Here is a 27,959-nt window from a genome sequence, read left to right as displayed (position 1 = left end):
GCTCAGGGTTGTGCTCTGTCTGGAGATCAGGGCTCAGGGTTGAGCTCTGTCTGGAGAAGAGGGCTCAGGGTTGAGGTCTGTCTGGAGATCAGGGCTCAGAGTTGAGGTCTGTCTGGAGATCAGGGCTCAGGGTTGTGCTCTGTCTGGAGATCAGGGCTCAGGGTTGAGCTCTGTCTGGAGATCAGAGCTCAGGGTTGAGCTCTGTCTGGAGATCAGGGCTCAGGGTTGAGCTCTGTCTGGAGAACAGGGCTCAGGGTTGAGCTCTGTCTGGAGATCAGGGCTCAGGGTTGAGCTCTGTCTGGAGATCAGGGCTCAGGGTTGAGCTCTGTCTGGAGATCAGGGCTCAGGGTTGAGCTCTGTCTGGAGAACAAGGCTCAGGGTTGAGGTCTGTCTGGAGATCAGGGCTCAGGGTTGTGCTCTGTCTGGAGATCAGGGCTCAGGGTTGAGCTCTGTCTGGAGATCAGGGCTCCAGATACATGGTCTTTACACAGGTATCATACACACACCAGGTAAGCATGCACACACATGGCCACTCAAATGCAATGGAGATAGTCCCAGAACTGCACTCCAGACTCAATGAATAGATCAGTATTTAAAAAGAAAACAAATACAGGGGGGGGGGGGTAAACAAGAGGATAAAAGATGAAGGTGGAGAAGGAGTCACTCACCCTCTGGTAATACACGTAGGCCAGGACTCCTGCCACCAGCTCTATGAGAAAGATCAATAACAGACAGCAGAAATACTGGAGAGAGAGAGAGACAGAGACAGAGAGACAGAGAGAGACAGAGACAGAGAGACAGAGAGAGACAGAGACAGAGAGACAGAGAGAGACAGAGAGAGACAGAGACAGAGAGATCAGTCTTAACACAGTTCAGTTCAACACTTTACAGGCAAAACTCTCTCTTGAATATAAGACAAAATGCAGCATTAACTGCATGTCTCTGTTTGGAACAGTCTCACTTAACATCTTTACCAACACTCACTCTCAGACTCCTACCCAAAATCACTCAGTTATTGTGACAATGCAGATATAAAACATCCATCAAGTGTCTTTGTATTGTCACGCACATCCCCAAAGCTGACAGAGAGAATGAAAAAAGACTGAGGAATAGAGAGCAATATGACAGACTATGCAGAATGAGGAGAAATTGATTTTGGGGTGTGAGATGTCTGTCATATATCTCCTAGCAGAGAAAGAGAGGGGGGAATAGGGAGCGAACAGTGTAGAGGGGGGGATACATTTCATATTTGAGAGAGAGAGAGAGAGCAAGAGAGAGAGAAAAATAAAAGCGAGAGAGAGGTTTTGATTTCCGCCGCAGACAGCTAAATGTACTGAGAACTAAGAGAGACATAAAACACCACTATCTCATGAGGGAACAACAATGAACAGAACACCACAAACCCTGCAACACCTCCAAGCCAGTCCTCAGTAAATAACCCTGCAACACCTCCAAACCAGTCCTCAGTAAATAACCCTGCAACACCTCCAAACCAGTCCTCAGTAAATAACCCTGCAACACCTCCAAACCAGTCCTCAGTAAATAACCCTGCAACATCTCCAAACCAGTCCTCAGTAAATAACCCTGCAACATCTCCAAACCAGTCCTCAGTAAATAACCCTGCAACACCTCCAAACCAGTCCTCAGTAAATAACCCTGCAACATCTCCAAACCAGTCCTCAGTAAATAACCCTGCAACACCTCCAAACCAGTCCTCAGTAAATAACCCTGCAACATCTCCAAACCAGTCCTCAGTAAATAACCCTGCAACACCTCCAAACCAGTCCTCAGTAAATAACCCTGCAACATCTCCAAACCAGTCCTCAGTAAATAACCCTGCAACATCTCCAAACCAGTCCTCAGTAAATAACCCTGCAACACCTCTAAACTAATAGTAAATAACCCTACAACACCTCCAAACCAGTCCTCAGTAAATAACCCTGCAACATCTCCAAACCAGTCCTCAGTAAATAACCCTGCAACACCTCCAAACCAGTCCTCAGTAAATAACCCTGCAACATCTCCAAACCAGTCCTCAGTAAATAACCCTGCAACATCTCCAAACCAGTCCTCAGTAAATAACCCTGCAACACCTCTAAACTAATAGTAAAGAACCCTACAACACCTCTAAACTAATAGTAAAGAACCCTACAACATCTCTAAACTAATAGTAAAGAACCCTACAACACCTCTAAACTAATAGTAAAGAACCCTACAACACCTCTAAACTAATAGTAAAGAACCCTACAACATCTCTAAACTAATAGTAAATAACCCTGCAACACCTCTAAACTAATAGTAAAGAACCCTACAACACCTCTAAACTAATAGTAAAGAACCCTACAACACCTCTAAACTAATAGTAAAGAACCCTACAACACCTCTAAACTAATAGTAAAGAACCCTACAACACCTCTAAACTAATAGTAAAGAACCCTACAACACCTCCAAACCAGTCCTCAGTAAAGAACCCTACAACACCTCTAAACTAATAGTAAATAACCCTGCAACACCTCTAAACTAATAGTAAAGAACCCTACAACACCTCTAAACTAATAGTAAAGAACCCTACAACACCTCTAAACTAATAGTAAATAACCCTACAACACCTCTAAACTAATAGTAAAGAACCCTACAACACCTCTAAACTAATAGTAAAGAACCCTACAACACCTCTAAACTAATAGTAAAGAACCCTACAACACCTCTAAACTAATAGTAAAGAACCCTACAACACCTCTAAACTAATAGTAAAGAACCCTACAACACCTCTAAACTAATAGTAAAGAACCCTACAACACCTCTAAACTAATAGTAAAGAACCCTACAACACCTCTAAACTAATAGTAAAGAACCCTACAACACCTCTAAACTAATAGTAAAGAACCCTACAACACCTCCAAACCAGTCCTCAGTAAAGAACCCTACAACACCTCTAAACTAATAGTAAAGAACCCTACAACACCTCTAAACTAATAGTAAATAACCCTACAACACCTCTAAACTAATAGTAAAGAACCCTGCAACACCTCTAAACTAATAGTAAAGAACCCTACAACACCTCTAAACTAATAGTAAAGAACCCTACAACACCTCTAAACTAATAGTAAAGAACCCTACAACACCTCTAAACTAATAGTAAAGAACCCTACAACACCTCTAAACTAATAGTAAAGAACCCTACAACACCTCTAAACTAATAGTAAAGAACCCTGCAACACCTCTAAACTAATAGTAAAGAACCCTACAACACCTCCAAACCAGTCCTCAGTAAAGAACCCTACAACACCTCTAAACTAATAGTAAAGAACCCTACAACACCTCTAAACTAATAGTAAAGAACCCTACAACACCTCTAAACTAATAGTAAAGAACCCTACAACACCTCTAAACTAATAGTAAAGAACCCTACAACACCTCTAAACTAATAGTAAATAACCCTACAACACCTCTAAACTAATAGTAAATAACCCTACAACACCTCTAAACTAATAGTAAAGAACCCTACAACACCTCTAAACTAATAGTAAAGAACCCTACAACACCTCTAAACTAATAGTAAAGAACCCTACAACACCTCTAAACTAATAGTAAAGAACCCTACAACACCTCCAAACCAGTCCTCAGTAAAGAACCCTACAACACCTCTAAACTAATAGTAAAGAACCCTACAACACCTCTAAACTAATAGTAAATAACCCTACAACACCTCTAAACTAATAGTAAAGAACCCTGCAACACCTCTAAACTAATAGTAAAGAACCCTACAACACCTCTAAACTAATAGTAAAGAACCCTACAACACCTCTAAACTAATAGTAAAGAACCCTACAACACCTCTAAACTAATAGTAAAGAACCCTACAACACCTCTAAACTAATAGTAAAGAACCCTACAACACCTCTAAACTAATAGTAAAGAACCCTACAACACCTCTAAACTAATAGTAAAGAACCCTACAACACCTCTAAACTAATAGTAAAGAACCCTACAACACCTCTAAACTAATAGTAAAGAACCCTACAACACCTCTAAACTAATAGTAAAGAACCCTACAACACCTCTAAACTAATAGTAAAGAACCCTGCAACACCTCTAAACTAATAGTAAAGAACCCTACAACACCTCCAAACCAGTCCTCAGTAAAGAACCCTACAACACCTCTAAACTAATAGTAAAGAACCCTACAACACCTCCACACCAGTCCTCAGTAAGAACCCTACAACACCTCTAACTAATAGTAAATAACCCTACAACACCTCTAAACTAATAGTAAAGAACCCTACAACACCTCTAAACTAATAGTAAAGAACCCTACAACACCTCTAAACTAATAGTAAAGAACCCTACAACACCTCTAAACTAATAGTAAATAACCCTGCAACATCTCTAAACTAATAGTAAATAACCCTACAACACCTCTAAACTAATAGTAAATAACCCTGCAACACCTCTAAACTAATAGTAAAGAACCCTACAACACCTCTAAACTAATAGTAAAGAACCCTACAACACCTCTAAACTAATAGTAAAGAACCCTACAACACCTCCAAACCAGTCCTCAGTAAAGAACCCTACAACACCTCTAAACTAATAGTAAAGAACCCTACAACACCTCTAAACTAATAGTAAATAACCCTACAACACCTCTAAACTAATAGTAAAGAACCCTGCAACACCTCTAAACTAATAGTAAAGAACCCTACAACACCTCTAAACTAATAGTAAAGAACCCTACAACACCTCTAAACTAATAGTAAAGAACCCTACAACACCTCTAAACTAATAGTAAAGAACCCTACAACACCTCTAAACTAATAGTAAAGAACCCTACAACACCTCTAAACTAATAGTAAAGAACCCTGCAACACCTCTAAACTAATAGTAAAGAACCCTACAACACCTCCAAACCAGTCCTCAGTAAAGAACCCTACAACACCTCTAAACTAATAGTAAAGAACCCTACAACACCTCTAAACTAATAGTAAAGAACCCTACAACACCTCTAAACTAATAGTAAAGAACCCTACAACACCTCTAAACTAATAGTAAAGAACCCTACAACACCTCTAAACTAATAGTAAATAACCCTACAACACCTCTAAACTAATAGTAAATAACCCTACAACACCTCTAAACTAATAGTAAAGAACCCTACAACACCTCTAAACTAATAGTAAAGAACCCTACAACACCTCTAAACTAATAGTAAAGAACCCTACAACACCTCTAAACTAATAGTAAAGAACCCTACAACACCTCCAAACCAGTCCTCAGTAAAGAACCCTACAACACCTCTAAACTAATAGTAAAGAACCCTACAACACCTCTAAACTAATAGTAAATAACCCTACAACACCTCTAAACTAATAGTAAAGAACCCTGCAACACCTCTAAACTAATAGTAAAGAACCCTACAACACCTCTAAACTAATAGTAAAGAACCCTACAACACCTCTAAACTAATAGTAAAGAACCCTACAACACCTCTAAACTAATAGTAAAGAACCCTACAACACCTCTAAACTAATAGTAAAGAACCCTACAACACCTCTAAACTAATAGTAAAGAACCCTACAACACCTCTAAACTAATAGTAAAGAACCCTACAACACCTCTAAACTAATAGTAAAGAACCCTACAACACCTCTAAACTAATAGTAAAGAACCCTACAACACCTCTAAACTAATAGTAAAGAACCCTACAACACCTCTAAACTAATAGTAAAGAACCCTGCAACACCTCTAAACTAATAGTAAAGAACCCTACAACACCTCCAAACCAGTCCTCAGTAAAGAACCCTACAACACCTCTAAACTAATAGTAAAGAACCCTACAACACCTCCACACCAGTCCTCAGTAAAGAACCCTACAACACCTCTAAACTAATAGTAAATAACCCTACAACACCTCTAAACTAATAGTAAAGAACCCTACAACACCTCTAAACTAATAGTAAAGAACCCTACAACACCTCTAAACTAATAGTAAAGAACCCTACAACACCTCTAAACTAATAGTAAATAACCCTGCAACATCTCTAAACTAATAGTAAATAACCCTACAACACCTCTAAACTAATAGTAAATAACCCTGCAACACCTCTAAACTAATAGTAAAGAACCCTACAACACCTCTAAACTAATAGTAAAGAACCCTACAACACCTCTAAACTAATAGTAAAGAACCCTACAACACCTCCAAACCAGTCCTCAGTAAAGAACCCTACAACACCTCTAAACTAATAGTAAATAACCCTACAACACCTCTAAACTAATAGTAAAGAACCCTACAACACCTCTAAACTAATAGTAAAGAACCCTACAACACCTCTAAACTAATAGTAAAGAACCCTACAACACCTCTAAACTAATAATAAATAACCCTGCAACATCTCTAAACTAATAGTAAAGAACCCTACAACACCTCTAAACTAATAGTAAAGAACCCTACAACACCTCTAAACTAATAGTAAAGAACCCTGCAACACCTCTAAACTAATAGTAAAGAACCCTACAACACCTCTAAACTAATAGTAAAGAACCCTACAACACCTCTAAACTAATAGTAAAGAACCCTACAACACCTCTAAACTAATAGTAAAGAACCCTACAACACCTCTAAACTAATAGTAAAGAACCCTACAACACCTCTAAACTAATAGTAAAGAACCCTACAACACCTCTAAACTAATAGTAAAGAACCCTACAACACCTCTAAACTAATAGTAAAGAACCCTACAACACCTCTAAACTAATAGTAAAGAACCCTACAACACCTCTAAACTAATAGTAAAGAACCCTACAACACCTCTAAACTAATAGTAAAGAACCCTACAACACCTCTAAACTAATAGTAAAGAACCCTGCAACACCTCTAAACTAATAGTAAAGAACCCTGCAACACCTCTAAACTAATAGTAAAGAACCCTACAACACCTCTAAACTAATAGTAAAGAACCCTACAACACCTCTAAACTAATAGTAAAGAACCCTACAACACCTCTAAACTAATAGTAAAGAACCCTGCAACACCTCTAAACTAATAGTAAATAACCCTACAACACCTCTAAACTAATAGTAAATAACCCTGCAACACCTCTAAACTAATAGTAAAGAACCCTACAACACCTCTAAACTAATAGTAAAGAACCCTACAACACCTCCAAACCAGTCCTCAGTAAAGAACCCTACAACACCTCTAAACTAATAGTAATAACCCTGCAACACCTCTAAACTAATAGTAAAGAACCCTACAACACCTCTAAACTAATAGTAAAGAACCCTACAACACCTCTAAACTAATAGTAAAGAACCCTACAACACCTCTAAACTAATAGTAAAGAACCCTACAACACCTCTAAACTAATAGTAAAGAACCCTACAACACCTCTAAACTAATAGTAAAGAACCCTACAACACCTCCAAACCAGTCCTCAGTAAAGAACCCTACAACACCTCTAAACTAATAGTAAAGAACCCTACAACACCTCTAAACTAATAGTAAAGAACCCTACAACACCTCTAAACTAATAGTAAAGAACCCTACAACACCTCTAAACTAATAGTAAATAACCCTACAACACCTCTAAACTAATAGTAAAGAACACTACAACACCTCTAAACTAATAGTAAATAACCCTACAACACCTCTAAACTAATAGTAAAGAACCCTACAACACCTCTAAACTAATAGTAAAGAACCCTACAACACCTCTAAACTAATAGTAAAGAACCCTACAACACCTCTAAACTAATAGTAAAGAACCCTACAACACCTCTAAACTAATAGTAAAGAACCCTACAACACCTCTAAACTAATAGTAAAGAACCCTACAACACCTCTAAACTAATAGTAAAGAACCCTACAACACCTCTAAACTAATAGTAAATAACCCTACAACACCTCTAAACTAATAGTAAAGAACCCTACAACACCTCTAAACTAATAGTAAAGAACCCTACAACACCTCCAAACCAGTCCTCAGTAAAGAACCCTGCAACACCTCTAAACTAATAGTAAAGAACCCTACAACACCTCTAAACTAATAGTAAAGAACCCTACAACACCTCTAAACTAATAGTAAAGAACCCTACAACACCTCTAAACTAATAGTAAATAACCCTACAACACCTCTAAACTAATAGTAAATAACCCTACAACACCTCTAAACTAATAGTAAATAACCCTACAACACCTCTAAACTAATAGTAAAGAACCCTACAACACCTCTAAACTAATAGTAAATAACCCTACAACACCTCTAAACTAATAGTAAATAACCCTACAACACCTCTAAACTAATAGTAAAGAACCCTACAACACCTCTAAACTAATAGTAAAGAACCCTACAACACCTCTAAACTAATAGTAAAGAACCCTACAACACCTCCAAACCAGTCCTCAGTAAAGAACCCTACAACACCTCTAAACTAATAGTAAAGAACCCTACAACACCTCTAAACTAATAGTAAATAACCCTACAACACCTCTAAACTAATAGTAAAGAACCCTGCAACACCTCTAAACTAATAGTAAAGAACCCTACAACACCTCTAAACTAATAGTAAAGAACCCTACAACACCTCTAAACTAATAGTAAAGAACCCTACAACACCTCTAAACTAATAGTAAAGAACCCTACAACACCTCTAAACTAATAGTAAAGAACCCTACAACACCTCTAAACTAATAGTAAAGAACCCTACAACACCTCTAAACTAATAGTAAAGAACCCTACAACACCTCTAAACTAATAGTAAAGAACCCTACAACACCTCTAAACTAATAGTAAAGAACCCTACAACACCTCTAAACTAATAGTAAAGAACCCTACAACACCTCTAAACTAATAGTAAAGAACCCTGCAACACCTCTAAACTAATAGTAAAGAACCCTACAACACCTCCAAACCAGTCCTCAGTAAAGAACCCTACAACACCTCTAAACTAATAGTAAAGAACCCTACAACACCTCCACACCAGTCCTCAGTAAAGAACCCTACAACACCTCTAAACTAATAGTAAATAACCCTACAACACCTCTAAACTAATAGTAAAGAACCCTACAACACCTCTAAACTAATAGTAAAGAACCCTACAACACCTCTAAACTAATAGTAAAGAACCCTACAACACCTCTAAACTAATAGTAAATAACCCTGCAACATCTCTAAACTAATAGTAAATAACCCTACAACACCTCTAAACTAATAGTAAATAACCCTGCAACACCTCTAAACTAATAGTAAAGAACCCTACAACACCTCTAAACTAATAGTAAAGAACCCTACAACACCTCTAAACTAATAGTAAAGAACCCTACAACACCTCCAAACCAGTCCTCAGTAAAGAACCCTACAACACCTCTAAACTAATAGTAAATAACCCTACAACACCTCTAAACTAATAGTAAAGAACCCTACAACACCTCTAAACTAATAGTAAAGAACCCTACAACACCTCTAAACTAATAGTAAAGAACCCTACAACACCTCTAAACTAATAATAAATAACCCTGCAACATCTCTAAACTAATAGTAAAGAACCCTACAACACCTCTAAACTAATAGTAAAGAACCCTACAACACCTCTAAACTAATAGTAAAGAACCCTGCAACACCTCTAAACTAATAGTAAAGAACCCTACAACACCTCTAAACTAATAGTAAAGAACCCTACAACACCTCTAAACTAATAGTAAAGAACCCTACAACACCTCTAAACTAATAGTAAAGAACCCTACAACACCTCTAAACTAATAGTAAAGAACCCTACAACACCTCTAAACTAATAGTAAAGAACCCTACAACACCTCTAAACTAATAGTAAAGAACCCTACAACACCTCTAAACTAATAGTAAAGAACCCTACAACACCTCTAAACTAATAGTAAAGAACCCTACAACACCTCTAAACTAATAGTAAAGAACCCTACAACACCTCTAAACTAATAGTAAAGAACCCTACAACACCTCTAAACTAATAGTAAAGAACCCTGCAACACCTCTAAACTAATAGTAAAGAACCCTGCAACACCTCTAAACTAATAGTAAAGAACCCTACAACACCTCTAAACTAATAGTAAAGAACCCTACAACACCTCTAAACTAATAGTAAAGAACCCTACAACACCTCTAAACTAATAGTAAAGAACCCTGCAACACCTCTAAACTAATAGTAAATAACCCTACAACACCTCTAAACTAATAGTAAATAACCCTGCAACACCTCTAAACTAATAGTAAAGAACCCTACAACACCTCTAAACTAATAGTAAAGAACCCTACAACACCTCCAAACCAGTCCTCAGTAAAGAACCCTACAACACCTCTAAACTAATAGTAAATAACCCTGCAACACCTCTAAACTAATAGTAAGAACCCTACAACACCTCTAAACTAATAGTAAAGAACCCTACAACACCTCTAAACTAATAGTAAAGAACCCTACAACACCTCTAAACTAATAGTAAAGAACCCTACAACACCTCTAAACTAATAGTAAAGAACCCTACAACACCTCTAAACTAATAGTAAAGAACCCTACAACACCTCCAAAACCAGTCCTCAGTAAAGAACCCTACAACACCTCTAAACTAATAGTAAAGAACCCTACAACACCTCTAAACTAATAGTAAAGAACCCTACAACACCTCTAAACTAATAGTAAAGAACCCTACAACACCTCTAAACTAATAGTAATAACCCTACAACACCTCTAAACTAATAGTAAAGAACACTACAACACCTCTAAACTAATAGTAAATAACCCTACAACACCTCTAAACTAATAGTAAAGAACCCTACAACACCTCTAAACTAATAGTAAAGAACCCTACAACACCTCTAAACTAATAGTAAAGAACCCTACAACACCTCTAAACTAATAGTAAAGAACCCTACAACACCTCTAAACTAATAGTAAAGAACCCTACAACACCTCTAAACTAATAGTAAAGAACCCTACAACACCTCTAAACTAATAGTAAAGAACCCTACAACACCTCTAAACTAATAGTAAATAACCCTACAACACCTCTAAACTAATAGTAAAGAACCCTACAACACCTCTAAACTAATAGTAAAGAACCCTACAACACCTCCCAAACCAGTCCTCAGTAAAGAACCCTGCAACACCTCTAAACTAATAGTAAAGAACCCTACAACACCTCTAAACTAATAGTAAAGAACCCTACAACACCTCTAAACTAATAGTAAAGAACCCTACAACACCTCTAAACTAATAGTAAATAACCCTACAACACCTCTAAACTAATAGTAAATAACCCTACAACACCTCTAAACTAATAGTAAATAACCCTACAACACCTCTAAACTAATAGTAAAGAACCCTACAACACCTCTAAACTAATAGTAAATACCCTACAACACCTCTAAACTAATAGTAAATAACCCTACAACACCTCTAAACTAATAGTAAAGAACCCTACAACACCTCTAAACTAATAGTAAAGAACCCTACAACACCTCTAAACTAATAGTAAAGAACCCTACAACACCTCCAAACCAGTCCTCAGTAAAGAACCCTACAACACCTCTAAACTAATAGTAAAGAACCCTACAACACCTCTAAACTAATAGTAAATAACCCTACAACACCTCTAAACTAATAGTAAAGAACCCTGCAACACCTCTAAACTAATAGTAAAGAACCCTACAACACCTCTAAACTAATAGTAAAGAACCCTACAACACCTCTAAACTAATAGTAAAGAACCCTACAACACCTCTAAACTAATAGTAAAGAACCCTACAACACCTCTAAACTAATAGTAAAGAACCCTACAACACCTCTAAACTAATAGTAAAGAACCCCTACAACACCTCTAAACTAATAGTAAAGAACCCTACAACACCTCTAAACTAATAGTAAAGAACCCTACAACACCTCTAAACTAATAGTAAAGAACCCTACAACACCTCTAAACTAATAGTAAAGAACCCTACAACACCTCTAAACTAATAGTAAAGAACCCTGCAACACCTCTAAACTAATAGTAAAGAACCCTACAACACCTCCAAACCAGTCCTCAGTAAAGAACCCTACAACACCTCTAAACTAATAGTAAAGAACCCTACAACACCTCCACACCAGTCCTCAGTAAAGAACCCTACAACACCTCTAAACTAATAGTAAATAACCCTACAACACCTCTAAACTAATAGTAAAGAACCCTACAACACCTCTAAACTAATAGTAAAGAACCCTACAACACCTCTAAACTAATAGTAAAGAACCCTACAACACCTCTAAACTAATAGTAAATAACCCTGCAACATCTCTAAACTAATAGTAAATAACCCTACAACACCTCTAAACTAATAGTAAATAACCCTGCAACACCTCTAAACTAATAGTAAAGAACCCTACAACACCTCTAAACTAATAGTAAAGAACCCTACAACACCTCTAAACTAATAGTAAAGAACCCTACAACACCTCCAAACCAGTCCTCAGTAAAGAACCCTACAACACCTCTAAACTAATAGTAAATAACCCTACAACACCTCTAAACTAATAGTAAAGAACCCTACAACACCTCTAAACTAATAGTAAAGAACCCTACAACACCTCTAAACTAATAGTAAAGAACCCTACAACACCTCTAAACTAATAATAAATAACCCTGCAACATCTCTAAACTAATAGTAAAGAACCCTACAACACCTCTAAACTAATAGTAAAGAACCCTACAACACCTCTAAACTAATAGTAAAGAACCCTGCAACACCTCTAAACTAATAGTAAAGAACCCTACAACACCTCTAAACTAATAGTAAAGAACCCTACAACACCTCTAAACTAATAGTAAAGAACCCTACAACACCTCTAAACTAATAGTAAAGAACCCTACAACACCTCTAAACTAATAGTAAAGAACCCTACAACACCTCTAAACTAATAGTAAAGAACCCTACAACACCTCTAAACTAATAGTAAAGAACCCTACAAACACCTCTAAACTAATAGTAAAGAACCCTACAACACCTCTAAACTAATAGTAAAGAACCCTACAACACCTCTAAACTAATAGTAAAGAACCCTACAACACCTCTAAACTAATAGTAAAGAACCCTACAACACCTCTAAACTAATAGTAAAGAACCCTGCAACACCTCTAAACTAATAGTAAAGAACCCTGCAACACCTCTAAACTAATAGTAAAGAACCCTACAACACCTCTAAACTAATAGTAAAGAACCCTACAACACCTCTAAACTAATAGTAAAGAACCCTACAACACCTCTAAACTAATAGTAAAGAACCCTGCAACACCTCTAAACTAATAGTAAATAACCCTACAACACCTCTAAACTAATAGTAAATAACCCTGCAACACCTCTAAACTAATAGTAAAGAACCCTACAACACCTCTAAACTAATAGTAAAGAACCCTACAACACCTCCAAACCAGTCCTCAGTAAAGAACCCTACAACACCTCTAAACTAATAGTAAATAACCCTGCAACACCTCTAAACTAATAGTAAAGAACCCTACAACACCTCTAAACTAATAGTAAAGAACCCTACAACACCTCTAAACTAATAGTAAAGAACCCTACAACACCTCTAAACTAATAGTAAAGAACCCTACAACACCTCTAAACTAATAGTAAAGAACCCTACAACACCTCTAAACTAATAGTAAAGAACCCTACAACACCTCCAAACCAGTCCTCAGTAAAGAACCCTACAACACCTCTAAACTAATAGTAAAGAACCCTACAACACCTCTAAACTAATAGTAAAGAACCCTACAACACCTCTAAACTAATAGTAAAGAACCCTACAACACCTCTAAACTAATAGTAAATAACCCTACAACACCTCTAAACTAATAGTAAAGAACACTACAACACCTCTAAACTAATAGTAATAACCCTACAACACCTCTAAACTAATAGTAAAGAACCCTACAACACCTCTAAACTAATAGTAAAGAACCCTACAACACCTCTAAACTAATAGTAAAGAACCCTACAACACCTCTAAACTAATAGTAAAGAACCCTACAACACCTCTAAACTAATAGTAAAGAACCCTACAACACCTCTAAACTAATAGTAAAGACCCTACAACACCTCTAAACTAATAGTAAAGAACCCTACAACACCTCTAAACTAATAGTAAATAACCCTACAACACCTCTAAACTAATAGTAAAGAACCCTACAACACCTCTAAACTAATAGTAAAGAACCCTACAACACCTCCAAACCAGTCCTCAGTAAAGAACCCTGCAACACCTCTAAACTAATAGTAAAGAACCCTACAACACCTCTAAACTAATAGTAAAGAACCCTACAACACCTCTAAACTAATAGTAAAGAACCCTACAACACCTCTAAACTAATAGTAAATAACCCTACAACACCTCTAAACTAATAGTAAATAACCCTACAACACCTCTAAACTAATAGTAAATAACCCTACAACACCTCTAAACTAATAGTAAAGAACCCTACAACACCTCTAAACTAATAGTAAAGAACCCTACAACACCTCTAAACTAATAGTAAAGAACCCTACAACACCTCTAAACTAATAGTAAATAACCCTACAACACCTCTAAACTAATAGTAAAGAACCCTACAACACCTCTAAACTAATAGTAAATAACCCTACAACACCTCTAAACTAATAGTAAAGAACCCTACAACACCTCTAAACTAATAGTAAAGAACCCTACAACACCTCTAAACTAATAGTAAAGAACCCTGCAACACCTCTAAACTAATAGTAAATAACCCTGCAACACCTCTAAACTAATAGTAAAGAACCCTACAACACCTCTAAACTAATAGTAAAGAACCCTACAACACCTCTAAACTAATAGTAAAGAACCCTACAACACCTCTAAACTAATAGTAAAGAACCCTACAACACCTCTAAACTAATAGTAAGAACCCTACAACACCTCTAAACTAATAGTAAAGAACCCTGCAACACCTCTAAACTAATAGTAAAGAACCCTACAACACCTCTAAACTAATAGTAAAGAACCCTACAACACCTCTAAACTAATAGTAAAGAACCCTACAACACCTCTAAACTAATAGTAAAGAACCCTACAACACCTCTAAACTAATAGTAAAGAACCCTACAACACCTCTAAACTAATAGTAAAGAACCCTACAACACCTCTAAACTAATAGTAAAGAACCCTACAACACCTCCAAACCAGTACATTCAGTACTTCGTTCAGTGGAACAACAGCAATATTGACAGAATCAAAAAGCTTTGATCCAGGGATGAGCTACAGTATGATTATGTTGATATAGAGCTGAAACACAGGCTTCATGGGAGACAGACTTTCTTTGAGTCACTTCTGGACAATTAATAATAATAATAATAACTCATTTAAACTACCTTTCAATAATGAGTTATATATGATGCACTGGAGGCATACATACATTTTTATTCACTCATATGGATCATCAGCCATTATGAATGAATCAAGTGTTATAATGCATTGTACCACCAATGTCCATCCAACACATTCCTAAAAGGAGCTATGAGCTGTTATGGACTTTTTTCCAGCAATGCTTATAAAGTCTATGTTACGGGGTGATATAACTACGGTGCTATAAATGAATCTACTGTGGATGTTTCATAGAAATCGTTGCCACAGAAGGCAACATTAATAGAAAACCACTTTGTTAAAACAAAACCATCATTAGTATGCTACTGGAGAAGAAAGGACATCACACAAGTCTCAGTGGCCTTATTAGCACCTTATTAGCCAATTAGTCTGGAAGATATCAATATGTGTATTTTATCAATGAGAAATGGGGGTGGCTGGGGGATAGGCGGTTCCAACCAACCATTATCTGCTGTGTAAAATCTTCTTCTGTATCATTGTGATGTAACACTGTTTGGATTTAACAGCAGAGTATGTAAATGGTGAGAATGTTTCACCCACACACATACACACACACACACATTCACACACGTACACACACACACACACCAAGGCTAATTAGGCACATCTGTTGTAGAGGCGGGACACAAAGCGTTTGGCGTGCAGCGTGGCGCTCAAGGCCATCACCAGGAGACAGATGCTCATTCCCAGCCTGGCGCTGATGTGACGCGTGGAGGTGAGTAAAAACAAAGCTATGCCAAAACCATTGTTTATCACACAAACACACACACAGATGCAGGGGAGCCTTCATTTAGGAGACCATAGTCTATAACAGAGTTAAAGCAGCCATTTCCTCTTTACCTTGCAGGCTACTGTCGTGTCTTTGGCATCATTAAATTGAAGACTGTTATTTTATCAAATCAATTCTCTGTAATTATTATTACGTGATTAAACTAATCATGTAAATGTAATTAACTAGGAAGTCAGGGCACCAAGGAAAATCTTCAGATTACAAAGTTATAATTTTTCTAATATAACTTTTCAGATATTTTAATATCTGATCAATTAGTATTCTAATTAATGAATTGTTCTTTACCTCACGTTAGCCTCATTCCAAACGCCGTAAGCTGTTGGCTATCTGCACGAATCCAGTCTTCACTATGAGTCATCCATACACCAATTGTCTTAATCATTTATTTACTAACTAAATAATCACAGAAATGCATAACAAACAAACAAAAGTAGATATGGTTACAAGGAAATGATAGAGGATGTGCCCTAGTGGGCTAAACCGATATGACGGTTTGGTAGACAAAGGGACTGAGAAGGGCGCAAAAGACAGAAGACACTACACAGTTGATAATTATAATAATTGAAATGCTAATCCTTTGCACATGAACGCTCACTCATTCGGGAATAATTGCAATCAGTATATATATTTACGCTCAGTGTGTCGTCATGATCTCTGTTGGAATCGTCCGTCTTTCTGTTGGAAAGTTCATCTGAACTTCTCTTTGCGTCCCTGGAGTCTTCGTGGTTAGAATGGATGCTTCAGAGTTCCATTCAGAAATGTTCTTATAGAATAGATGTTTTGGCGGTTGTCGGTCTTCGCATTCAATGGTACATAATTCCTAGCTGCAGACTAGTAATTAGTATTGAAGAGTTGCTCTTATTCTGTTGGTATTGATTTAACCACGTGGTATAGTTAAGAATTCAGCAACCATTACAACCGTAGCTTGTCCTGAGGTTTTTCTGGTCTCTACTCAAACCTTAGCTCCCTCAGCTGACCGAGGTAGGCATGGTCTAAAGAGGATTTCTCCAGGTGGGGGTTTTATTCAGAACTGTGGAAAAGCTGTCCCATGACGCCAGATCGATGTCTGTGCTCATGGGGGCGGGCCAATGACTTACTGAAACTTTAAACAGAAATACAATTCTCTCACATTAAAGGTTTAAAATCACATTACACCACTTCACAAATAGTTTCATCTTTACTCATTCATTTTATACAATAATTAGATGCAAACCTCAGAACGGAGGCTACTGTATAAACAGAGTTATGGTAATGTCGCTGTATTGTCTTTCTCGAGGTCACAATCATAAAACAAAATGGACCGGTCGTACCTGGATTCTCCACTGACCGTTTCCACATTCTCCAAAACATGGATTTTGTTCAGTTCTGTGATGTAGAAGAAGTTCCTTTGTTCTACTGTGAAACTCTCTCTCTCTATACTGCCTGGCCATGAGGAGAGTCTCCTCTAGGAATGTACAACCTGAGATAACAGAACCTGGGTGTAAGAGGGAGAGAGGGGGAAGGCACTCACTATACCCAAAGAGGGCCACGTCATGACACGACACACACACGTGCACCCGCATAGCCACACGCACAAGCACACACACATCATCAACAAACACAGTGTGTGTGTGGTAATGTCAGAATATTGGTTATGGCAGATGGAGGAAGGTGGGAGGTGTATTATTACACACCAGACTAAAGCTAATTCCTAACAGCCATTGTTGATTGGCAATAACATTGAATTATATTGTATTCTACACAAACACACACAGACACACAAACACACACACATCTCTCTTTCATACAACCCCACAGCCATAGTGATTTGATGAACACCAACTCTTCACTCAAGCCTCTCCTTTAAACACACATTCACACTAACCCCACAACCAAAACACACCCTCCACCAGTGTTGGTAAAAGTACTCATTTCTCATACTTGAGTAAATGTAATGATAGCTTAATAGAAAATGACTCAAGTAAAAGTGAAAGTCACCCAGTAAAATACTACTTGAGTAAAAGTCTAAAAGTATTTAGTTTTAAACATGCTTACGTATCAAAAGTAAATGTATAAATAATTTCAAATTCCTTATATTAAGCAAACCAGGCAGCAAACCAGACGGCACCATTTTCTAGTTATTTTTAATTTACGAATAGCCAGGGGCACACTCCAGCACTCAGACACAATTTACAAATGAAGCATGTGTGTTTAGTGAGTCCCCCAGATTAGAGGCAGTAGGATGACCAGGGATGTTCTCTGTTTAGTGAGTCCCCCAGATTAGAGGCAGTAGGATGACCAGGGATGTTCTCTGTTTAGTGAGTCCCCCAGATTAGAGGCAGTAGGATGACCAGGGATGTTCTCTGTTTAGTGAGTCCCCCAGATTAGAGGCAGTAGGATGACCAGGGATGTTCTCTGTTTAGTGAGTCCCCCAGATTAGAGGCAGTAGGATGACCAGGGATGTTCTCTGTTTAGTGAGTCCCCCAGATTAGAGGCAGTAGGATGACCAGGGATGTTCTCTGTTTAGTGAGTCCCCCAGATTAGAGGCAGTAGGATGACCAGGGATGTTCTCTGTTTAGTGAGTCCCCCAGATTAGAGGCAGTAGGATGACCAGGGATGTTCTCTGTTTAGTGAGTCCCCCAGATTAGAGGCAGTAGGATGACCAGGGATGTTCTCTGTTTAGTGAGTCCCCCAGATTAGAGGCAGTAGGATGACCAGGGATGTTCTCTGTTTAGTGAGTCCCCCAGATTAGAGGCAGTAGGATGACCAGGGATGTTCTCTGTTTAGTGAGTCCCCCAGATTAGAGGCAGTAGGATGACCAGGGATGTTCTCTTGATACGTGTGTGAATTGGACCGTTTTCCTGTCCTGCTAAGCATTTAAAAGTATTTTAGGATGTCAGGGAAAATGTAAGGAAGTAAAAAAGTACATTATTTTATTTTGGAATGTAGTTGTCAAATATAAAGAGTACAGTATAGATACCCCAAGAAACTACTTAAGTAGTACTTTAAAGTATTTTTACTTAAGTACTTTATACCACTGCTCTCCACCATCCAAAGCCCCCTCTCCCCCCTCCATCAGTTTCATGTATGACTACTAATGCCTGACTATAACCAATCCTGCTGCAGTAGCAGAGTTAGTGGCTCACCTCCGGCCTGTTCCTCTCCTGCCTGGCCTGTCTCTTTAAAAACAATGAGGACAGTATTGTCAGCTCATTTGTCAGCTCCCAGCGTACACACACACACACACACACACACACACACACACACGCTCGCAAGCACACGCGCAAGAGAAAGACACAAGTGGAGTTGTGAGAGCAGGGGTGCAGTGAAGGAGCGTCATGTACAGTGACGTTTCAAAGGAAACCGGTATCTGGGGTAAAGGAAAGTATACAATGTACCCAAAAGTGATGAATGCAACCAAGGTGAGTTTGAATTGGAACAAGCTAAACGGATGTTCTAAATGAACATTCCCTTAAGGAGAACAGAGTGCAGATAGCTCCATTCTCCTTGTTTCATTGTGTGCTCTCATTTCACCTACAGTATATAACCAGCCCCTTTCTTATGCAAACACCAACACTGCCATTAAAGAGATATCGCACACAAACTACAGCATTAGTTAGTATCTTACCCTGAAAGTTATCTATGAGCCATACACTACTTTCAATATAATGCATCTAACTAATGTTGTAATATGTGAAAACTATCCCTTTAATCAACATAAACATTTAGAAGACCCAGGGGCATTCCAGACATCCAGAAAGCCTGGGGCCTAGAGTAGTCACCCTGCCCAAGGAGGGCTCCCTCACCGTGGACAGGCAGCTCCTCTGCTCCCTGATGACGGCGCAGCAGCCCAGGAAGCCCGTGACCATGACCAGGGCCCCGGCCAGGATGAGGATATAGGCAGACACGGCGAAGGTGCTGGAGGCCAGCAGGCTCAGGTAATCACTCTTGTCTATCAGGGTCCAGATGCCCACGCCCATCACCGCCGCTCCACCAACCTGAGGAGAGAGACAGGTTGAGGTCATGTGTTCCCATATGTTTGTTTTGACTTTAAATGTTTCATGCCAATCTAATTGAATTCAGTTGAATTAAGGAAGAGAGAGCGAGAGAGAGAGAGAGTAGGAACAGTGACAGGAGGGGTGTGAGGGGGGAGAGTGCTGGCTGCCAACAAGTGAGTCAGAGAGGGAAAGGGGAGACAAACAAAGACCAAGAGAGGGAGAAAGAGAGACAGAAAAACAAAGAGGGAGAAAGAGAGACAGAAAAACAAAGAGGAGGATGACAGAGAGAGAGAGAGAGCGAGAGAGAGAGAGAGAGAGAGAGAGAGAGAGAGAGAGAGAGAGAGAGAGAGAACGCAGTGTCAATAAAGTGAGTCGGGGGAGGAAGGGGATATGCACAAAAACAGTGAGAGAAAAAAAAGGAAGGAAGAGAAAAGGAGAGAGAAAGGAATAGAAAGAGAGAGAGAAAGGAATGGAAAGAGAGAGAGAAAGGAATAGAAAGAGAGAGAGAGAAAGGAATAGAAAGAGAGAGAAAGGAATAGAAAGAGAGAGAGAAAGGAATAGAAAGAGAGAGAGAAAGAAAGGAATAGAAAGAGAGAGAGAAAGGAATAGAAAGAGAGAGAGAAAGGAATAGAAAGAGAGAGAGAAAGAAAGGAATAGAAAGAGAGAGAAAGGAATAGAAAGAGAGAGAGAAAGGAATAGAAAGAGAGAGAGAAAGGAATAGAAAGAGAGAGAGAAAGAAAGGAATAGAAAGAGAGAGAAAGGAATAGAAAGAGAGAGAGAAAGAAAGGAATAGAAAGAGAGAGAAAGGAATAGAAAGAGAGAGAGAAAGGAATAGAAAGAGAGAGAGAAAGGAATAGAAAGAGAGAGAGAAAGAAAGGAATAGAAAGAGAGAGAGAAAGGAATAGAAAGAGAGAGAGAAAGGAATAGAAAGAGAGAGAGAAAGAAAGGAATAGAAAGAGAGAGAAAGGAATAGAAAGAGAGAGAAAGGAATAGAAAGAGAGAGAGAAAGGAATAGAAAGAGAGAGAGAAAGGAATAGAAAGAGAGAGAGAAAGGAATAGAAAGAGAGAGAAAGGAATAGAAAGAGAGAGAGAAAGGAATAGAAAGAGAGAGAGAAAGAAAGGAATAGAAAGAGAGAGAAAGGAATAGAAAGAGAGAGAGAAAGGAATAGAAAGAGAGAGAGAAAGGAATAGAAAGGAAGAGAAAGAGAGAGAGAAAGGAATAGAAAGAGAGAGAGAAAGGAATAGAAAGAGAGAGAGAAAGAAAGGAATAGAAAGAGAGAGAAAGGAAGAGAAAAAGCGAGAGAGAAAGGAAGAGAAAAAGAGAGAGAGAAAGGAAGAGAGCAGAGTGACAAAAAAGGAGAGAGAGCCAAACAGAGCCAGAGTGGAGTGATTTGTTTCCATAAACAATGGTGGCCACATCAGAGGGGTGACGTGGCGATGCCATTAATCTGTTTCCCCCATCTCTGTCATCTATGACACACTCGGACGTGCAGGAAATCCCAGGGAGAGTTGCTCCTATTCAGCCTTCCATCCCTTTCCTCCTCCTTTACACGCCAAGCCCCTACTCCCAAACAACAAGCACTGCTGCTACAGATGTAGGATCTTAATGTGATCCTCCTGTTGCAGAACTTCCCTGCAATGCAGGAAATGTCAAACATGAAGCGTATTTTAGGTTTAAAAAGGCTTCTGACGTTTGTCATTTCCAATGGAAAATATATCAACCCCTATAAAAATTTCCATTAATTATAATTCGCATAATAACTCACATGTCCTGTTGCTGCAGGATTATTGGATTATTTTCCTTCTGTAGCAAACTGGCTCAAATTCTGATCTGACATCTGTAGTGCTAAAACACCATGCCATGGGAAAAAGTAATAGTTTAAAGGAATGGGCAACTCTGGAGTATTAATTAGTAGGTAGTATCTTTGGGTGCAGAGTTACAATATAGAGAAACAGGGAGGCTGGGGCTGTGGCCGTTGGGGAAAGTGGGAGGCATTACGGTTACGCAATGTGGGGTTTGAAGGGAAGTCATTAGGTTAGTGTGAAATGTAAAGCGAGAGATATAAAAGAGAACCTGTTTGAATCTGATCCCTTACTCTGTAGACAGAGAACAACTGTTTTCAGGCCCAGCAGAACATAGCTTTAATAGTTAACTGTGTTATTAAACATTAAACGTACACCAGCTGCCAGGGGCCAGGTTTGATCCACAGCCCATCGGTTCAACACCGACAGGCCATAAATATTAGAGTACACAGGGCCAAGTCCATTTCTTTGCGCTCCTAAATGTAATCTCCCACTCCATTTCTCTGTCATGCTTTTTCTCTCCCTCTGTGTCTCTTTTCCCTCACTCTGTAACTCTCTCCCTCTCGTTCCTCACCGTAACTCTCTCCCTCTCGTTCCTCACCGTAACTCTCTCCCTCTCGTTCCTCACCGTAACTCTCTCCCTCTCGTTCCTCACCGTAACTCTCTCCCTCTCGTTCCTCACCGTAACTCTCTCCCTCTCGTTCCTCACCGTAACTCTCTCCCTCTCGTTCCTCACCGTAACTCTCTCCCTCTCGTTCCTCACCGTAACTCTCTCCCTCTCGTTCCTCACTGTAACTCTCTCCCTCTCGTTCCTCACCGTAACTCTCTCCCTCTCGTTCCTCACCGTAACTCTTTCCCTCTCGTTCCTCACCCTAACTCTCTCTCTGATTCTCTCTCTCTCTCGGCTAAGAAAGAGCAACACAAGAAGTCACACAAGAAGTCTAACTTTGATGTAAAAACCTGTCAAATATCATTCTTCCCTGTGCATGCCTTAGTGAACGTTAACCCAATTCACTCTCTCCCTGAGTCCCCTCTTAAATAAATCAACTATGAACCTGTCACTGGAAGAAAACTATTGTTTCTGTGTACTAGAGGTTTAATACAGCCTGATCCCAGATCTGTTTTGTGCTGTAAAGCCAACTCACTTAGTCTTTCCCAACACAAAAAGATCTTACCAGGCCAGTTTACCAGGCCATCTTACCAAGCTAGATTGCTACTCACCCAGAAGAGAAAGTTGAAGACAAACAGGAGGGCTTGCTAATTTGCTATAGCCTGATCCCAGATCTGTTTGTTATGTATAGCAAACTCCTATGACCAACTCCCATGGTTGTTGGCTACTGCAGCACAAACAGATCCAGGGTAGCTTGCTTGTGCTACTCACCCAGAAGAGGACATTAAAGACGAAGAGGAGGTACTTGAGGCAGACGGTCATCCAGTCACCCTGGTCGTCTTTGTACACGGCCGTCATCTCCCCTCCACAGCTCTGGACAGACAGGGTACAAAACTTCAACTGGCAGTTCTGAATCTGAAGTACTTGACTGTTATCATTACAGTCAGCAGGGTTGAAAACAGGGTAGAAAACCCCAAGCAGCAGTTCTCACAGACTTTCTGTTCTCACAAGATTCTCCTAAGTTTGAAGAATATTCTAAGAACAGGGAACAAAAAGATCAGTTCAGGAGTTCTGAGTACCTGACACTTCACATAGCATTTCAAGTGGCTGAAAAACAGTCTAACAACATAGAAAATGCAAACCAGTTATTCTAATGCAAATTAAGACATAAAATGTGGGGACATTTTGAGGATAATAACACATCACACAAGGTATGACATGAGCAGAAACAATAACCCAAATCACAGTCAGTCAAACTGTTGTTGGTTACTTCCTCCCTTCTGCACAATAACTAGCAACTGTAGCCTTGTAGCACACCAGACAAGGGACATTGACTATCCTCACACTCTGTGAACACCCTGTGAAGAGGCGTTGGGTGTTATAACAAAAGCCAAAACAAAGGTATTTGTGGAGACACACACACACACACACACGCACACACACACACACATTCCAATTAAATAGAGGGAGAAAGATGCTGCCAAGCCTCTGAAGGACTTTGATCGACACATCGCCATGACAATATCACTGGACAGCATCACTGAACAGTGTAATCTAATATGACATGGCTATCCACTTCTTCATTTCTCAGACCTGTCAATCATAGGACTGAGCTACTAACAAGAGTCAACTATTCCTGTAAGACTGTCTTTATAGACTAGTTATGCCATTTTCATCAACTAATTTCATTAAGGTTTATGTCCAAAGCATTGCATAGAATGGTTCTAGTCACTGCCACACACTGTGTAAGAGTCAGTACTTCTAGATGCTGCTGACCACACACTGTGTAAGAGTCAGTACTTCTAGATGCTGCTGACCACACACTGTGTAAGAGTCAGTACTTCTAGATGCTGCTGACCACACACTGTGTAAGAGTCAGTACTTCTAGATGCTGCTGACCACACACTGTGTAAGAGTCAGTACTTCTAGATGCTGCTGACCACACATTCCCAATAACAGCACCAGGTAAATAAATAATTCACAGAAGTGGACTTGACTAGAAAGACATAAATCATTCATTAAGCACACACTTGCAGCACTTTAAATAAAAGGTGAGCACTTAAGCCTGCCACATTGATCTGCCAATCAACAGACGGCAACGAATGCCACTGCAAGCCTTTGGAGACTTCTCTCAGTTCTATCTGAAGCTAATAACAGTGTGTGTGTGTGTGTGTGTGTGTGTGTGTGTGTGTGTGTGTGTGTGTGTGTGTGTGTGTGTGTGTGTGTGTGTGTGTGTGTGTGTGTGTGTGTGTGTGTGTGTGTGTGTGTGTGTGTGTGTGTGTGTGTGTGTGTGTGTGCATCCTCCCATGAGAAAATATGGCAAGCTGCTAATTATAGATTAGCCACATTGATGCCTAGGAGAAGTTTAGCTCATGCCATTACAGCCCAAATATACACATTGATGCCTAGGAGAAGTTTAGCTCATGCCATTACAGCCCAACTATACACATTGATACCTAGGAGCAGTTTAGCTCATGCCATTACAGCCCAACTATACACATTGATGCCTAGGAGAAGTTTAGCTCATGCCATTACAGCCCAACTATACACATTGATGCCTAGCAGAAGTTTAGCTCATGCCATTACAACCCAACTATACACATTGATGCCTAGGAGAAGTTTAGCTCATGCCATTACAGCCCAACTATACACATTGATGCCTAGGAGAAGTTTAGCTCATGCCATTACAGCCCAACTATACACATTGATGCCTAGGAGAAGTTTAGCTCATGCCATTACAGCCCAACTATACACATTGCTGTAACACATCTGCAAAAATGTCTTTGTCTGTCAGCTGGAATAGAACTAAACCCTAAACTGCATCAAAACGGTTTTGTTTTCTTGGTATCTGTATCTATAATTGTGCTGGTATGTGTTTATAGGCTACTGTTGGAACACCTAAAGCTCCCTTCTATTCTATTTTACACTGTTTGTTTTATATATTCTACTCTTTTCTGTATTCATTCTATTCTACTCTTGGGGAAAATACAGTGATTATAATCTATTAGATTTTGATATTCTACTGTTTGTATTCTATACTCATGCTCTACTCAGCTCTTGTCCTATTCTATTCTATTCTATTCTAGGGGAGTTCTTTGTGAAGTTGCTGGCTCAAACGTTATTCAGCACAATGGGTGTACTGTGTGTACTGCTCCTTCAAACCAGTGGCTTTGGGCTATAGGGAGTTCCAGTACACAGGGAATGGGTTGAACTGTCTGAACATGCATTATCAAAGCGCACAGGATGTGAAAAATGTCACTTGCAGGCTACCGGTACGTCGTTCACTGGTTGAAAACAAACGAGCTGAAAGTTTTGTCCTCGGACTAATAAATCAGTTACTGTGTAACTTTGATGGGACAGACAAGAAACAAAAACAGAACATTCTAGAATATGCTTTGGACAGAATGTTTCACAAGTAGGCTACCTATGCAACCAGCCAGGCCAGCCGGCCAGCGACATGTATGTAGCCTGTAAAAGTATATCCACGATGACATGGTACATGCAATCACATTTAGGCTACCCACCCTGTGTGAACATATGTGATGGATGTATGTTTACGGGCACTTGTACGACCAGAAGGCAGGCAGGGTCCGCGAAATCGATTTTCCCCAGCATAAAAAAATCCATGAAGAGATGAGTGCTTGATAAACTTCATTTCAGAGAAGGCATCCCCACCGTCAATATGAAAATCTAAATTGCCATAGATCATCACGTTTGTCTTATCTACGTAGCGTCCATTTCGCTCGCTGATCAGTGGAATAGGCTGGACGTTGGTTTGCAGATTCACTTTTAACGTTCTGACTGTCTACAAAACCGAATAAGGAAACCGGTGCCTATGCACTAGACAATATTTTCAAAACATAAAAAAATTATTTCATTTCCCAAAACGTTTTGCTACATTTGGAGGCCATGGACACTGAGCAGGCTTCCCTTACAAAACACCGCACACTGGATGCACTTGCATTGAGCTGCGTGTAGCAGACAGAGTTCACGAAATTGCTTATATTTTTAGCATGGATCTCAATTTAGGAAAGTAGCCTTAAATATCTCACTCACCAAATGCACGGCTTGCTTCTGCGGGAAAACGGACAAATAGCCGTCTCGTTATTGTAGCATAGGCTATGTGATTCAATCAAGCTTGTTGCTTCCCTAGCGTCCAGTCCGTGGAGAAGAATGAGGGGTCATTATGGGGTGAAAAGGAAATGAATGAAACTACCCGCCCCCATTGGATTGGATACTATTGAAGCCGCAGTGCAACTGTTACAGTGCATTGGCCTATAGGCATATACAATGTAACAGGCGGTTATAACATTGTTTTTGTGTGTTTATTCACACAAGTGCAAGTTTAGTAAGTTTGTTACATATTGTCTTGTTTTGAGTCTTGTTTGTTGATAATATCAATCCAATGAATCAAGTGCACCCTGTGTAAACCCGGTTTATGGGGTTTAAAAAATACACATTCTGGGAAAATATTGTTATTTACCCAAGCAAAGTGTGGACTGATGCAAATCATTTCATTTGACACCTCATGCGGTTAGTGCTTATTTTAGAGACTGATCCGTGGTAATTTGAGGTTTAAAAAACACTTCACGTCATCCATTCTGCTCAAGTGGTCAACAAGGAGGCGCGGGCGGTTCTATCAACAACAGCTCCCTCTTCATTATGTAAACTAGACTGCCTGTTGATGAAGTGGCCGGCTCTCCGAACCCCACAGGCTAAGGTTAATTTGGTATTTCAACGGAGAGTAGAACATCATTGATTTGACTGGCGTGGTCAATTATTTTAAGAATGCTGAAAGTGAAAATGAGTTTGGGTCACACAATGAATACAAAGGTGACGTCGAAAAACAAATCGGAGGTAACAGCGGTATGATTGGAAATAATGGTGTTTTTCTGCAAGGGGAGTTCAGGTCGAAGCAAACCTCACCAAGCACAAATTAACATTCCTAGGCCTCAGCATGGCTGTGGGTTCTACATGACAATTACAGGGCACATGGAAATATGTTGTGGTTTTGGAGAAAGTGCCACATAAGATTATAATTCAGGTGTGTATGTGAGGGAAATAGTTTGGGTGAGAGGCCTCCAGTTGAATAGCTAGGGCAATTGGGAAATAATTGCCCAAATGTCATTGTGTCAGATTTGTGAGCCTTTAATCTTTCCCAAATATGAATTGATTGAAAAACAATAGAGAGGGCCTATCATAATTGTTTATGGCTACGTTTTTATGTTTATGATCCTAGACTGGTTCCAGATCTGTCTGTGATGTCTTGTAAACGAGGTCATTGTCACGCTGGGGTTGGAATGACAGCACAAACAGATTCTGGAACCAGGTTATATTTATCCTCTTGCTCAGCTCTACGTTTATTTTTTTCAAT

The 27,959-nt window shown here is 39.2% G+C and overlaps 1 protein-coding gene across 3 annotated transcripts in view; it reads right to left on the bottom strand.

Moving 5' to 3' along the window:
- Window positions 1-26,763, bottom strand: part of tspan11 (tetraspanin 11) — a 41,714-nt gene extending 14,951 nt beyond the window's left edge. For 2 of the 3 annotated variants that reach the window (XM_031831406.1, XM_031831408.1), the window contains exons 1-4: window positions 26,642-26,763; window positions 23,357-23,458; window positions 19,981-20,172; window positions 669-743 (exon numbers count right to left, since the gene is read on the bottom strand). In XM_031831406.1, the coding sequence (XP_031687266.1) occupies window positions 669-743; window positions 19,981-20,172; window positions 23,357-23,443 (354 nt within the window). In that variant the 5' untranslated portion in view covers window positions 23,444-23,458; window positions 26,642-26,763. Of the gene's footprint in view, window positions 1-668; window positions 744-19,980; window positions 20,173-23,356; window positions 23,459-26,109; window positions 26,537-26,641 lie in introns of those variants that run through there. The other variant, XM_031831407.1, reaches the window with a different exon arrangement.
- Window positions 26,764-27,959: the final 1,196 nt, after the last annotated feature.

Source organism: Oncorhynchus kisutch, linkage group LG9 (assembly GCF_002021735.2).
Source record: "Oncorhynchus kisutch isolate 150728-3 linkage group LG9, Okis_V2, whole genome shotgun sequence".
In the NCBI taxonomy this organism is placed as follows: Eukaryota; Metazoa; Chordata; class Actinopteri; order Salmoniformes; family Salmonidae; genus Oncorhynchus; species Oncorhynchus kisutch.
This window is presented reverse-complemented; position numbering and strand designations above follow the sequence as displayed.